Raw genomic sequence first — 16692 nt, forward strand, 5'->3', positions numbered from 1 at the left:
AATTGAAACATGCAAAAACGGAAAAAGAGTTATATCCTGATAATCAAGAAATGAAATTACTGTAAATCTGTAAATGCCAAACATCTTTGACAAAATTGATATAATACATTTTGTATTCACTCGATAATTCAAATAAAAACGTGGTTGAATTTATCAAATATAATATTTTCAGTTAGTTTTATCCAGAATCTGTTCTCCTAGTTCTACAGTCAAAATAATGCTGAGGCAACATTACATATTAAACCCACTCCATGACACAGCTGAGCGTTTTAAAGAAACAGGCTGCATGACGAAGATAATGGACACACCCATCGCAGGATTCAATTAGTAAACACCTGTCTATATACATTACATCCTGACTCATATATTCATATCCATACATTACTCATCAAATAAAACCCATAGAAATATGTTGGTGGTAAAGGAAGTAAAAAGTGGTCTGTGTTGGAATATACAGGATCATAAACATTCATATCTGAGGGAGCAATTTCTTTCTTCAAATACTTTCTTCAAATACTGACCAACAAATTATATCTGTTGGATGCTAAGAATGACCCCATATCCTATTCTAACAGTATCCAATATTGGTCAGAGGGACCAAAGAATCTACTCATGGGGGTCAGTAAGGGATTAATTTCATCACAACCTGAACCATTGCCATACTACTGGTCAGCGGGCCCAATCTGCTTATGGGGGTCAGAAGATTATTTCATCACAACCCAAACCATGCTATACTGGACAGTCAGTTAAGATTATTAAGTTCCTTGAGCCAGGACGGACAACGTCACATCTGTTTCTACACCTCTGTCATTGTACCCCTGCCAGCAGGCAGTGGGCAGACAGCAGATTTGGCTGTAGTCGGTCACACCTATGATTTACACCTAGCTCACACAAAGGAGCTTATCTCAACAAGACAGGAGGCACGAGGCCTGAACAAAAGATCGCCTGCTGATGCCTTGGCTTTCGGGACAGACAAAAACCACTCCATCACATGTCAATGATTAAAGTAATTTTGAAATTTACATCTCAATTAGCATGATTGTCAAGTTTGAAGACATTTGTGTGATTGCTTGTTTGTGACACAGGTTATAAAATGTAGGATTGAACAAACAAATTGGATCATTCTTTCTGTATATCTGCTTCAGAAACATGCATCCCAACTGTATAACTGACTTATTGATCCCCATATTGGACATTGATTTAAACATAATAACACACTGCATTTGGGGCAATACAATAATGTTCACACTCAAAGACAGGACTGCTCTCAACTTTGCCATATAAATGTGATAACTGCGATGTATTTATAACTCTCAATGTCACAAACATGAAGAAATGTTCATTATTCTACCATTTGACATTTCGAGTCATTATTTTTCAAGGAAATCTCATTGCCATAAATTATGATAAAAACAATTACATTATCAGATTCAAACTTGATAGATTTCTTAATCTCTTTTTTCATAACCAACTACCTGTGTCTCCAAGCGCTCAGCTTGAAAACATCTCGTACATTTGGATATTACAATTCATGACCATAAATTTCATCCAAGCATAAAACACAAATTTCACTTTTTTCCATAACATCAAAAGAAACAATAGCTGTGCTATGGTCTAAACACCACTTTGATAATGAAACCTCAAGCCTAGGATAGTCCCTCTGGGCAAGGGTTATTCCCTAAATGCAAGTCTCTTTGTTTCACGGAGTTGCTTGCACCTAGACTGTGGATATGGGTGAGAGACTCGGCCATTCTCCACCTGTCATCGTGAGAGACAGAAGTTGGTGTGATGTCACAGCTACAGCTGGCCTACTCCAGGATATATAAATATTATTCACCATGCTTGACAAGGCAAACCACCAATGTAATTTTAACTCCTAAATTTAAAGTTCAGACAATATGAACAATATTATTTATTAATTACAGACACTGGTTGATATTGGTTGATTAATTTATGTTCTGCGAGATGCGTACGGTAAATTTAAATAGAGAAATCATTAAAGTGGATTCAATGAAAATTGTATTAATTTTAATTTCAACTTTATAAACATCTATTCTTTCAGAAGTAGTAAATTTTTTAACCAATTCATGTTCATGCTGTATTTGATAACAGTACCTAATGGGACACTTACCCTCACACAGAAATGGCACCTGCCGACAATGTGGTATCTCAGAAAATAATTTGGCCAAATTCCTTGTTATTTATTGTTATAATGTGGTAACTGCAGATGAAATTGCATGGGCTCATTGCTACACATTACTGGTGTAAAACTAAATTTGTGCTGCCTCTATCCATCAGAATGCCTGTTCACTCTCTACGCCATTGCTTTTGATCAATAGTTCGCAGATGTCAGCCGAGCCAATTAGCTTATTTTCTTCAGGGAGTTTCTTGTCAATAAAAAGAATCCAGTTAAAATTAGATCTTTCACTGTAGGTAAAGATCTTGTTTAAAAACTATCAGGTGTAATACATCAAGATTTTCGTAACTGCACCAAATACTACAATGGTACATAAAACAACAAAATCAAATGCTTGTGTGACTTTTACTGTTATATCATATATGTCTGTTTTGTGGATGAAACAAAATATTAGAATGAATATTGATTAAAAAAATGGACTTGAAGAAATCTGTTGAAGCATTGCCTTTTTTGAAGATTTGGAAAATACATTTTGATGACAATGTTAATTTTTTGACACATAAGAACCAGAATTCTTGATAAATTGAAAGTCTACATCCGCAAAGACTGTGTTTTAGAAAATTCAACTCATCGCTGAAAGCATGCTGTAGAAGTAACTTCTCTAGTATCACCTGGTGCTTGAGAATAACCCTTAAAAACAAAACGTTAAATCCAATTTAACACATGGTGCCCCGGTACAATATCTTAATTAAGAGAATCTAGTTCATCAAATTACAGACCAGTCACAGACTTGGGCAACATAGAATAAAACAATGGTAGAAATGGCACCGCGAGCCTTGAATAGAGCTTGTCTACCACTACTTCCCTTCATCCTATTTGGCTGGCTTTGTACAGCAATGAGAAAATAGCTTGGCAACGCGTGACTGCCACTGCGCTGTCATGGCACTATTATGAAGCAGTGAACTGCAACTGAAAAAATGTCATAGCGACTGCGCCAAACAGGAACACTCTGAACTTGCTCTGAAACAAAAGTGGTAACTAGGCAACCAGATTGCTCCGAGAGAGCTGCCAAGGAAATGGGGATTTTGAACCCCACTTGTTATAGAGCTTAGTAACAAAGTCAAACCTAGTATCTTGGGTCACTACATCATGGTAAAGAGCTTTATGAAAAAATGATTATATACACTAATTCTGACCTTGATTTTGAATATTCATGAAATAAAAAGCTTAAAACTTATAAAATGCTTGGTAAATTGTTGCTAAACAGAGCCTTAGTTATTCTTAATGAGATTGCCAAGGGTAATGTTTTATCTAAATTGGCCACAGAAGCATAGTGGTTGATTTGAGTGGTGTGGGTAATGCCAGGTATCTGTGAAATATCTCTACAAGCCCAGCTGGCAGGAGGGAGAGCTGGACTGCCTGCCCTGCATGCAGTGGGGGCCATCAGTCCCTGGGGCTCCTCACAGTGAACCGCTGGTCAATTATATGTAGCTACATCCCTTATAGGGCTTCACTTTAAATTAGCACGAGTCTGTGTGCCATTGTAGCTGACAGTATTCGGCCTTTGTTCCCAAGATTATTGTCTTGGTACAAGGCTCTGAAGCCATTAATAACCTCCGGTAGTAGAGAGAAAAGAGGATGAATTGTCATCGAATATTAATGTGCCCAGCATCCACAGAACAAACAAAACTAAATTAAAAACAACTTTGAAATATTTTTGCATTTGCTGATGAAGATTGTTTCATCAATGTTTCTGTCAGAAAAAAAGGTATTTGTATTTTTCGTTTCAGTTGGTTGTTGAGTGGTACTTTTAAGATCTGCTAAAAATAGTTTTGGAGGCTCAGTGTTGTCCAAAAGTAATTACACAAAAGAGAATCCTGACATATTGTCTAGACCTGTGTTTTTTCCCCAAGAGGACAAATGTCATCTTGCAGCATCGAACTGTTATCAGGGAATAATGTTGAACATTGTTGTACAAAGACACACACTTTACACTCTTCATTACAAATTCTACAATCAGCTAAAAACAAATAATAACACTGTACAACATTAAGCAACAGTGTAATAGAATGTCACTATTTCTGTGAAGTATAAGTGCATGAATCATGCTACTAGGTGCTAAAATGTTACACATTGTTACCATAGAGACCTTACAGAAGAGGGTGGTATGAAACGTATTGCTCTGTCACTCTGATCTAAATGATCCAAATAATTTGTTTTAGGATCAATTTGGCTGACTCCTCCACATCAATTTATTGATCAACTTGAGTCAAAACATACAACACGTGTCTTAGGCTATTTCTCCAATGTAAGAGATAAAATCCAACATTATATAGCAACTTGTGATCGTTTAAGTGATAAATCTGCAGGAATGTGTTTCACTTTTCACACTGCTAATATAACAGATACAAGACTGAAAGAATGATGTGTGAGTGTGTAGCTATTCCGTACAAGCAATAGTGTAAACGACGTAACTAAAACAAGGATACTAATACTGAAACAAAGAATGGAAAGCGCAGAGAGGAATATTACCTGCTAACCGAAGAGCTGACATTCTTTGAAATTCGGGTTCTTGTAACCATTTCCACATCCTTCTGAATGTTTCCCGTCCAGACTTGAGTTTGCTCCAAGGTTTGGGGTTTCTCAACAAGTCGCTCAAAGTCCCTTGACTCCGACATAGTACCCTCTGTGCAAAAACTGCTTGTGGTATGCTGTAGCGCTTCAATTCGCTACTTATTCTTTGTGCCAACTCTTTTGTGTTTATTTCTTCAACTTCTTGTTGCTTATTAGGAGATTCACATCCTGGCCCCAGTCGGTCTCGCTGTGGACTTTCACTGTGTGGAGAAGGAGTTGGTGCTGACCCATGCAGACCATTCATGGGGGACATCATTGGATTTGGAGAATGAAGACGGGCAGACACAGGGTCAATCCGAATTGGTGTGGAGGAATACGGTGAATCAAAAGTAGGCGAAACATGCATTTTGCTTTCGGGTTTAGGCGAACCAATGCCGTTTTGTCCATACCCGTATCCAAGACCTTGTTGGTAGTTATTGCTCATCATGGTCATTGGCGTGGCACCAAGAGATGGGCCCATGTTCATGCCCATACTGATCTTGTCGTAGCGGTATGGGCTCATGTCCATCCCGATCCCATTATTCTGAGGCATCAAGGTAAAACTTCCACTGACATTTGACGAAGGAACATGACTGAATTTGTCTGAAACAGTTGAGATCGGCGGTAGCGGCTGAAGAGGGGTGAGCGTTGCGTAGCTGTTGGTAGGACTATAGTTGGGGGACATCCTACCATTGAGGGTATGGTAGGTAGCCTCCCCCATTTGGGAGCGGAACTCACTGCTGTCTATCATGCCGCTGACACTGACTGGAATGGCGTCTGCCCGGGATATACTAGTAGGCGAGACGGACAACTCGGGGTTACTCACGTACTCGGTCTCGCTGGCTGTGCTACTACTGGCGGGCGCCGCGGTTGTGCTGACAGACGACGAATCGCTGATTTGTTGATCACTCGTTGGGAGCTCCCCCATGTTTTCCATCGTCATTCCTACGATCAACAACCGATCGAACAATAAAGAATGATAAACTGTCACTTATTGTAACCTTTGCTAGCGATCTGCTGGTTGGCTGGTCTGTTTAGGGGGCTATTTACGTACGCTGGGGAACTGACAATAATCTCCAAGCCTTGGTCGATCCGCCATGTTTAGACAGCTGTAACCCAACGACCTGCGCACAAACGCACTGCGCATTTCAAAAACCACAATACGCGTGCGCAAATAATTAAGCGTTCGGGGTTCGCATACGTTTAGCGAGTTACCTTTAGTTTGGTCTTGGTGTGCAACCAACACACTTAAGACCTACCGGGTATTACATGTGATTTGATGATCACCTGTTTGTGCTAGTTCCATTTTGGAGAAGTGATAGCATTAATTCACATAGGTAAATATTCTTGTGCATGAATAAATGAACAGGTAAAGTTTATTTTCTCATTTTCTACATCAAGGGCTTTCTTCTCAAAACTTTTTCCTCCGACTTCTAAAAAGTTTCATGCTTGTTTTCGAATGCATCAGTCATACTTGTGTTGAAATGTTGATATAGGATTATGTTTCAAGATGTCCTATATAACATCTAACTAATGAAAGTTTGACGTTTCTTCAACTGTAAGTAAAACTTACTTATATTGTTTAACAGTAGCACCGATAGTTTGCGTTTTAGCCAAACAGTAAGTAATACATACATGCTTAATACGACTTGTTCATTTGTGCACGTTGATTTAACGTTATTAAAATTAATCACTCACGCAATACCTACACTGTGTGTGGTTACACACAAGGGTTCGACGGAGTACAAATTAAACATTTTTAATTAGTTGTCAACGCTTGGTTAGTCAAAGAACGGCACTGGGTACGGAAAGTTACCAAACAGTGGAGCTCACTTAAACATTGTTTATTGTCGACAGAAAACAAAAGTATCACAATCAGTATGCCGAGCCTGTTTGTTTATCACATGCGCTTGCGAACACAATTTACAAGCATATTCGCCGGGTTATGAATAATTGACAGGGTTCTTGTTGTAAAGATTGATAATTAAGACTGGCATCTGAGTGTGAAATCGCATTGCACAGACAAGACGATTGCGATCTGAGGTTCATAGACTTGAAAACGGTTGGCGGAACTTCCAGACATACGCTGTATGCAAATCAGACTTTGACCGATGGGAATTGAGGCTGTATTTGACTTATACCAATTAAAGATGTATATATTCTTTACAATCCATGCCTTTAATCACTGAATGTTTTTAACCAGCTTTTGTTATCTAACGCATTTTATACATGGTGATTGTTTTAAAGTCACTGACACAATAGCTTCTTAATGTGTCAGGGTGTTTCAATTCTAAAAATTAATCAAATCGGTTTTGATATATTTAACTTTTGACAAGGATAGTTGCAGAATTTCTGTCTACATAGTGTATATAATATGTAATCAAATATGTTATATGTACCGTGTCGATGCATACGTTTCATAACATGGAACCAACTAATTGTGACAGTATCACAAAAAAACAAATAATATCTTGCATATACTGAAATTATCACAGAGCTTCTTCAAGCTGTGAGATTGACGTGTTTATTAGGAGCATTTCTACAGCATTGTACGAGGGTAATAGCAAGAGATAAACATACATAGCAACTGCTTAACTACTGACCACAGCTGATTCAAAAGGGACCACAAATAAACAAGTCATGCACGATGCATGTGTGAAGTAGTTTTACATTAAAAGCGCGCGTGTGTACAATCATCGTCAAGTGGCTCGTCCATCAAAGATTTTGAGTGGACGAGTTTGAAATGTCGGTGAAATTACCGTTATATTGGTTCAGGTAAAAGATGAAGAAGTTTCAACACGTGTTTTTTTTAAAAGCATGTATTAATATGTATATCGGTTTATATTGAGATCGTTGACAGTAAACTTATGGTTGGATCTGGATATATAAGTAAATGTAAAAGTAAAAAAGCATAGATAATTAACTTCTCTAATATAACGTCTTAAGGACATGCATGTAAAGAACGTCTTCTCGCCCCACATTGAAAATAATGAATTCACACAAAAAGTAGTTTTTAATACACTCTTCCAAAGTCTCACAATAACAAGCAACACACATTATTATAAATGCTGATTCCCTCCGAAATAAATAAACCCAGACACTTAATACATGTTACGGGAGCAAAGCACGAGCAGAGAGTAGAGAGAATAATACTCAAAGATAAGTATTTATCTGAAAACACGTGCCGCGGTTATAACAGTAAATTCTCTTCGTATATCCTCCCCCAACGACGACTTCACGGTATCTAGGCCCTGGTCTTAGCACTAAAGCATCACATCTAGCTAAGGGAGTGAAACAAGGAGAAAACTTAACATAAAACCTATAAAGTCATTGTTTTCTTCCATGGAACATGTTGACGGATCTGTCCACACGTAAATCTCACTATCGGAACAACAGGTAACTGAAACGCTGACTTTCGATTCATCGAGCGTTTTGTTCAATAGTTACTTGTCGGTTTACCTCAGCTTCGAGGCGATCAAAGGCAGAAATGGCCAAAATACTGATTTTCAATAACTCTCCTTGCATGGAGGCCTTATATCAATGCAAAATAATAAAGCGCTTCAGAGGGGTAATTCCCGTTGCATCATCCAAACGCCTTCCTTTGGTGCTGCTTTGAGGAAGAATTTTGTGTTTTAAAGTCACTTTTGCGATGGATTTATGTCAATTTCACTTCGGATACTATACTTCTTGTTTACGGATATGCATAAACGATGTGGATTTCTCATATACGTCTGGCATAACTTGTTAATTGCTATAGGTAAGTGGACGGTTTTGAAGAGGTTGGATGGTGGTGTTTAAGATTATATATTTGAGATGAGTGACATGGTGAGTGAGTGCAGCTGGATGAAAGACGGGTGTAGTTTATTTCCAGATAGTCGCACGGGTTTCATGCACAGATACAACCACACAGCGGAGTTGAAGTCTCGGACTAGCAATGCACACGTGTCAATCAAGTCAGCTGGTTCAAAAGCATCTTTTATAAGCGTAATGTCAAGTTTACATTAAAGTAATTGTGTGTATGTGTGTGTATATAGTTCACAAACATTTAAACTATCGAGTTTATCAATAGCCAACCCTTCGGGACAAAACGTATGTACTCACGATCTTAAAGTACTTCACACTGATACATATATTTGTCAATTTTTTGTTGAATTTCATCACAAAAGTACAACTATTCGAAATTCTGAAAACAGTTTTTGCTATTTGGGAGCATACGTAAGGATTATAAACTTTCTGTAGAGCATCTAACTTTGAAATTTAATGTGCGCACGAGAATAATGTATATAAGGAGAGTCAGTGATATAAGTCGTGTTGTTTATCACAGTGGACATGTGGCAGAGAACAAACCAGTAGGTGTAAAAGCGCCATTCATAGACCCCCGAGGTTATCACCTGAACACTAACAAAAGCTAATATGTGCATATGAAAACCGCTGCATGTTAGAGCCCTAATTTCCCCTTTTTCCATCTTCCAAATCCGTCATTGTGTGATAACGGTGTTGAAAAAGGTCCTATTCATGTCGACAGAAACAATTACCTTTTCTCGTAATTCATTCACTTGTGTGTAGCGCTCCCAACACAATACAGCCTCATGCTAAAACACAACAGGAAAATATACGAAAATGATTTATTGCATTTATAACGTAGACCATATGCATTAAAACCATTTATGGTTTCCTTTTTAATGAAAACAGGGCTATTCCAATTGCGTTTTCCAATGAATGTAGCCTGCGCATATCTGCAATGACTGTTATGAAATATACCAGTAGCGTTGTCATACACATTCGTATGGAAGACGTGATGTTAATAGATTAATCGCGTGCAGTTACACAATTACCAGACTAAGTTGATGCGATTATAGACATACGCCCTTGATGGTACAGGACAAAGACGAAGAATACATTCTATCAATTTCTCTATTTACTATTCCAGGCGCATCTATTCGCCCGTGGAAATGTAAACTGTTTTAGGCTTGCATTCCTCCAAACTACAATTTTACTTATTTGCTCAGTTCTTTGCAAATGTCTCAAATAAGCAATAAGCCATATGCGTAATGATCAATTTATATCGGATATCTCATTACGTGAATATTTTTTGTTTGTATTTAACACACAACATGTGTTAAAAACATTCGTTAGTGATTATCATTTATTTTACAGAAACCTATTTATTGTAATACCTTCTCGATCAAATGATGGCGAAGTATTGACGATACATGCGCCTTGAGAGCTTGCGATGACTAACAATAACATGATAGACAACAGCAATGTTTCAAGCATCCTTTCAAAGCCATTACATCTCGATGTTATATTGCCTACATTCAGTAGCGTATAACTGTTATATTATATATATATCATTACAAAATGTGCAAAATGTCAAACTATGAATGCGTAAATGTATGATCATTCGTATTAACATATATTCGTATATCTCTCACAACAGTTTTTGCGAATTGTCCATTCCACACCGACATAGATACAATGTATGTTGCGAGGATAAGATAGTGTGTGTTCGCTAAGCCCATTGTTACATATCATTAATGCATGTAAAACATTCTTTTCTTTTTTAAAAATCTTAGACCGTTTTCCTTTTTAAGGCAGGGAGCATGAAGTAAATTTCGTCTTTGAAAGTTGATAAAATTTCTGAGGCTGTAGAACACTCAGGTAGTCGAGTGGATACGACTCTCCTAGAATTGATTCTCATGTCACACGAGTCACAGTGGCACGTTCCGATGTGCCGAGCACACTGAGCTCAGAAGTGCCGCCTCTTTTCAATCAAAACAAACACCTCAAAGGGGCGGGCCTTTGTTCTCAGCGATGCATATTCATGAACCAAGTCCCGTTATATTGACGTAAACTTGTCAATATCGCGATGCCACATCGGACCAATCAGCGCGCTCGTTACAAACCGCCCTGTCGCTCATATCGTCAATGAACAGTGCGGTGCGGGTTTATAAAACGATTACACTGGGGATTTAGATTTTAGACTTACGTTGATTCCTTCTGAACTATTATGATACCTGTTACGTGAAAATGTGTTCAACTGAATTGACAATAAATGCATTGTTTACGTTTTGATTTGTTGTAGGGGACTGAAGGTTTTATCATGGCGGCAATTAGAAGGAAGCATGGGAAAGTCGCTTTGGCAAGTTCAGCCACGGTGTTGTTTTGTGACACTGGGTAATTCAGTTATCATTGATTCGTCTTGGATTTATAACAACAATTTCGATAACCGTTTATATCTGTATATTAGTCGAAATCAGCCCTCAATCTTTCAACACGTGGTTGACAAACCAGCTCGTGCCTATGCGGGATCGATCCCTTACGAATCGATACATTCTATCAATGAAACAGACTTTGGGGAATCACCCAGTGAGGGAATTTACTACGTTTACTACAATCCTCGATTAATTTATAGCTATTGACGGATTTTCGTCAACGGCACGATCCCAGTATGAAATATTCGATTCCACCTTATTCTCGTTGTCAATATTCCTTGTCTGACTTGCTGCAGTTAGGAATCAGGTTAAAATGATCCTGTCAATCGAATATCAGAACACTGCAAACATGCATTGTTACATGTTTATTAGGTTACAATGTCACTGTTGTTTGTTAAGGTAGTTTGAATTAGTTTCTTCAATAATACTATTGATAGCTTCATGAACTAGGGGTGAATCTCATTATCGCTGTGTCATCAATTTATCCATGTTTGGTTCATTGTTGGAGCAATATCTGTGTCATCAGTCATCAATAACCTCTCTAGAGATGAAGACACATAGGTTTTATTGAAATAATTGAGCCCTTAACCCTACCCAATAATTACTTAAGGAGAAAGTCTGATACCTACCTATATGCAGGGTTTATTGACAAATTCTATGATCTTTGCACAAGTACTTTACTGGAGGTTTATTGATATGGTGTGTAATTGATATGGTATATATTATAGTATTAGGGTTCCGTGTACTAATCATGTTCACATTGTTTCATAATATCCTTTTTTTCTGTCTGAATGAGACCTGATAACTCGTCTTTCGAGTTTCGGAAGAACAATATAGTTACATTCCAATCATGTATTGAATGTAGTAAAGTCTACAGATTTCTTTTCTGGATTGTAAGATTTAATGAAACTAATATAATATTTATTTTTATGATTTTCTTTTCAATTTAAAAGACATTGTTGACTTTGTTTGTGGCCCTTGCAAATCAATGTATAACATAACAGCAGGGGTCCGGAAACCGTCATATGCGCCGGACATGTCCGATTGGGAATCTCAAATGTCCGGTTTAAAATATTGCTTACCGGACATTTAAATTTTTCTGTCCGGACATTTTAAAAAGTATTGTCCGGACATTCTTAAATTTTGACCGGACATGATCAAAACAGTTAGGACTGAGCAGTTTCTGTCTGCAGTTGTAACACAATGAAGATTATCTACACTGACAAGCTTTGTTTGTTTTGATTGCTGTAAATACATCGTACCTACCTGTTATGATAACAGCCTTATGTCCTGATACAGAATTGTATTACATTAGTGGTTTTACCATGAGGTAATCTTACCACAGATGCTGAGAATTTGCTGATGAAATCTTGGGCATTGTGCTCTCTTGTGAAATTTTATACTAATATTCTTATCAATTATAATGAATTATTAGAAACAAACCCGTCTCAACTGATTGATTGCTACACCTAAGAGTTTGCTTTTAAGGTTTAATTGAGAAAAATTATTGTTTTCAGTATAAGTGAAGATACAATTAAACATTGACTATCAGTACACAATGGAATATTCTGGCCATAAGCATGAGTTATTTGCAGTATGTATTACATGTATGTAGTAACACATCAATGAGTCATTATTGAATCTTACTTTTCTGTCACAGCAGCAAGATTAGACAGTCTGTGAGTTTTACAAGAATTTATTGTCAGCATTGAAAGCTAAATGTTTGAATTGAAGAGGATTCATGGTTCATGTTTTTCCGTATTGAAGATCTTCTAATGGTTATTGTAGCGCTATGACAGAAAGTTTATCTGTTTTTCAGATTTTTACCTTTAGCGGTTCACACTTCTATGTGGACATACAGGGAAAGAATTTCATTTGCTATGACATTTGGTGATGCTTTTAAAATAATTGATTAATGAATCTGAAAGCGGACAAAAGACTATAATCGGATAACACTATTTTTTTTCTGCTGAATGCAAACTTAACACACAATAACTGCTTATATAACACATTATATAAACCACAAGATTGGCTTGTTAAACACAGCACACATGGTAACATAGTCAAATAACTTCTTGAAGAACAAAAAAGAAATCTGAAATATATTTTTTCTTTTTTCTCCAAGGTATACTAAATGTCTTGCTTTAATTTTTGTCTAAATTATTAATACTCTTCTTTTTAAGATGTTAACATTTCATGTAATACTGTAATATAAATTTTAGTGTTTAGGCTGTTATGCTTTAAGAGATGGCACGTTTGTCTCTAGACCCAGCCATTGGGAAGATTGCATCCTTCAGTCTGATACAAAATATAGGCAGGGCTAAAAATAGTCATCTAATCCAATCAAAGCCCTGTGGGTACTCTGAATTAGGAAAGGTGCCTGGCAACCAATGCTGGTTGTAAGTGGCGATTTAGTGAATTCGTCAAACTCGGTGTCAATCACTGGATTGTCGGTTCAGACTTGATTATTTACAGCCAGCCATTATATTGCTGGAATATTGCTGTGTGTGACATTACACGAGAAACAAATGGAACGTACCAAACGTGTTTGAAATAACTGATGCTGATTACTAATAAGAGGGATAGGGATGCTGACGTCAGTTCGTAACTGAAGCTATGGTAGTGAAAGGGATTCAATACACTGGATTATTGAGGATTGGTTACCTTCTACATTAGTTATTTGGCTACTTTTACCACATGTTTGGCTTGTCATAAGTCCATTTCAAGTTTTGCCTGGTATGAAAGAAGCATGAAATGTGTCAGGGTGGCTGCAAGTGTTGTTGGTGTAGTTTTGGCAATGCAGGGAATCTGGACCTTTAGCTGTTAGACTGAACCAAGAATGTAGTAATCTAGGTTTTAGTGAGGTAGGCCCAGCGAATGATAGAGATTTAGCATGGGTTTTAAACTAAGTAATAAATTAAAGTAGTATTTTTTACTACATTGGGATTTTTTAAAGTCTTTATTTTTATAAATTCACAGGTACTTTACTTTGCATTGAATGAAATAATTTAATACAGAGTATTAATGTCTTTTAATTTTCTCTGTATTGGTCCTACTATTCATTAAAATTCAAATTATCTAAAACTTTACTTTCATTTGTTATAACCTGGATTGGGGTATTTTTAGTTCAAATTTGGAATTTTTACTGTTATGTTATGTAGACCTGGGGTTGGAATATCAATATCTAAGGCTCCAAGATAAATCGTTGAATAACAGTCAATATGTGAAAAGCTACTGACACAGATGCTGGAGGCAGTCAGTGTTCAAGTAGCTCAATACAACAGCTTGTTCTCAATCAGAAAATGACATATTTAAAAAATAAAGGGTGAGGTGATTACATTAGACTAGTGGTCAACAAATAATCAACCTCTGAGGTGTAGCTGATCCACAGCTGGTCAAGTGAAACCCATGAGGTACAGCTGATCCACAGCTGGTCAAGTGAAACCCATGAGGTACAGCTGATCCACAGCTGGTAATGTGAAACCCAAGAGGCACTGTTGATCCACAGCTGATAAAGTGAAACCCATGAGGCACTGTTGACCCACAGCTATAAAGTGAAACCCATGAGGTACAGCTGATCCACAGCTGGTAATGTGAAACCCATGAGGTACAGCTGATCCACAGCTGGTAATTTGAAACCCATGAGGCACTGTTGATCCACAGCTGATAAAGTGAAACCCATGAGGCACTGTTGACCCACAGCTTACAAGGTGAAACCCATGAGGTACAGCTGATCCACAGCTGGTAATGTGAAACCCAAGAGGCACTGTTGATCCACAGCTGATAAAGTGAAACCCATGAGGTACAGCTGATCTACAGCTGGTTGAGTGAAACCAAAGAGCCAGAGATGTGGAATCATCATGCTCAACCTGAGCATTTTTCATCTACATCTACATACAAGTTATTTTTCTCTAGTGCATAGTTTGCCTGGATTTTTAAGAAATTGGCAATTCACATCCATAGTAACTGTTGGGAATTGAAACAGTTTTGTACAGTCAACCACAATATGTTGTCAATGTTGAATTGGTCACCCAAACTGTTTGAATGATGATTTGGAGTAATGTGAAATTTGTGACTTTTGTCCTTCTGTCTGCGGTCGGTTGGTATTGTGACATGGTTCGAAAAATGTGTTGAACAGCTGCGGTTGTTGAATAAATAACTGCGTACAGAAATATTGCCTTAAATTTCATTCCCTACAAGAACAGTAACACTAAGGTACTTTATCATTGTACTTTATCATTGATATTCAAGAAATAATTTGTAAATACAAACTGACAAGATAGGTAATAGACTGGTATCTCAGGTCTGAAGTCACTCTTAGGTCAGGGTGTTTTGATAAGTGCCAGCTGTGAAACAGATATTGCCTCGATGTGCTTAAATTAAGTTTGACAAAGCATTACAAGCTTGACTTATGGGCACTCACTCACTCACACTCACTCACACACTCACACACACACACTCACTCACTCACTCACTCACTCACTCACTCACTCACTCACTCTCTCTCTCTCTCTCTCTCTCTCTATCATACCATATGCATATGCAGGTACCAATATCTGCTGACATGTGGTTTTGTTTGTCCCCGACCAGTGCATCTGTAGGCATTCCAGTTATCATTCTCAACACCCTGGGGAGTATACAGCTATATACAATTGCAACCATGTGCCAGGTCAGCACATCATGGCTGCAACCATGTGCCAGGTCAGCACATCATGGCTGCTATGGTGCCCCAGAGCACCTGGTCTGACCCCGGCTTACCTATGGGTTAGACTGCATTCAGTCTCTATGCGTCTTCATCTGATCAAGTTTATATAGCTAGGGTCACATGACAGGGATTTGATCATTAACATACACACTTCTAACAATAGTTGCTAAGCTTGTTTAGGATGGCTGACCATAGAGGAGCAGGACAATTCAGATCAGGATTAATCAAAGCAGGCTTATGTAGGGATTAGCACCTGGCTGTATAATTAATGGCAATTAAGTAATTCTGTGGCTACTCAACCTTATTAGGATAAGTGTTACATTGGACAATTATTGCCATGATTTGATTAAGACAGATAAACAAACATGGCCAGGATAACATTTACTTCATGTTCAGTTTGTTTTTCGTGGTTTTTGTTTTGTTGGTCAGCTGACTAAGTTGTCCAGTGCACTTTATTGTCCCTTGTGTCTTTATTCAAAAAAAAATTTGTTTAGTTTTTTGAAGAATTGATATCTAATATGCTTGTGAATTACTGGAGGTATAGCATACAAAACTGGTGTGAACATGCGGATTTATACAGTATGCACGCTGTTTCTTTTGTGTTTAGGGGGCATGGGTGGCCCAGTCGTCTAAGGCGCCGCGATTCACTGTGCAGAGTTGCGTCCCTTGGGCACGCCAGAAACCTATGATTGTGGGTTCTAATCCCGGTTCACCCCGATTATGTTTCTAGGTTTGTCAGCACCATACCCGTGCTCGTGGGTTTCACCGAAGTGGTAAACGTCTGAGACCTGCATCACTTCGGGCTTTCCTCCCACATTAAGCTGACACGCCGTGATATAACTGGAATATTGTTAAAAGTGGCGTTAAACCCAACTCACTTACTCACTCTTTTGTGTTTATACCTCCATAAATGCAAAACTTATTTATGTCAATTCTTATTTAAGAAATAAACATCATCTGGGAGTTTTTTATTGTACAAGAAAACACTGTAGGGAGAATAAACCATATGGGACACATCCCAA

At 37.8% G+C, this 16692-nt stretch overlaps 2 protein-coding genes across 4 annotated transcripts in view; one reads left to right on the forward strand and one right to left on the reverse strand.

The window, feature by feature from the left end:
• Positions 1–5856, reverse strand: part of LOC124135471 (one cut domain family member 2-like) — a 36357-nt gene extending 30501 nt beyond the window's left edge. For 2 of the 3 annotated variants that reach the window (XM_046500822.2, XM_046500820.2), the window contains exon 1: positions 4670–5856. In XM_046500822.2, the coding sequence (XP_046356778.1) occupies positions 4670–5693 (1024 nt within the window). In that variant the 5' untranslated portion in view covers positions 5694–5856. The remainder of the gene's footprint in view (positions 1–4669) is intronic. The other variant, XM_046500824.2, reaches the window with a different exon arrangement.
• A 2455-nt stretch (positions 5857–8311) lies between these two features.
• The window catches only part of LOC124135470 (tRNA (guanine-N(7)-)-methyltransferase non-catalytic subunit wdr4-like), a 160568-nt gene continuing 152187 nt past the window's right edge, over positions 8312–16692 (forward strand). The window contains exons 1-2 of the mRNA XM_048386021.1: positions 8312–8507; positions 10836–10927. Coding sequence (XP_048241978.1) covers positions 10854–10927 — 74 coding nt within the window. The 5' untranslated portion in view covers positions 8312–8507; positions 10836–10853. The remainder of the gene's footprint in view (positions 8508–10835; positions 10928–16692) is intronic.

Source organism: Haliotis rufescens, unplaced genomic scaffold (genome assembly GCF_023055435.1).
Source record: "Haliotis rufescens isolate VD_foot unplaced genomic scaffold, xgHalRufe1.0.p SCAF_6, whole genome shotgun sequence".
Taxonomy (NCBI): Eukaryota; Metazoa; Mollusca; class Gastropoda; order Lepetellida; family Haliotidae; genus Haliotis; species Haliotis rufescens.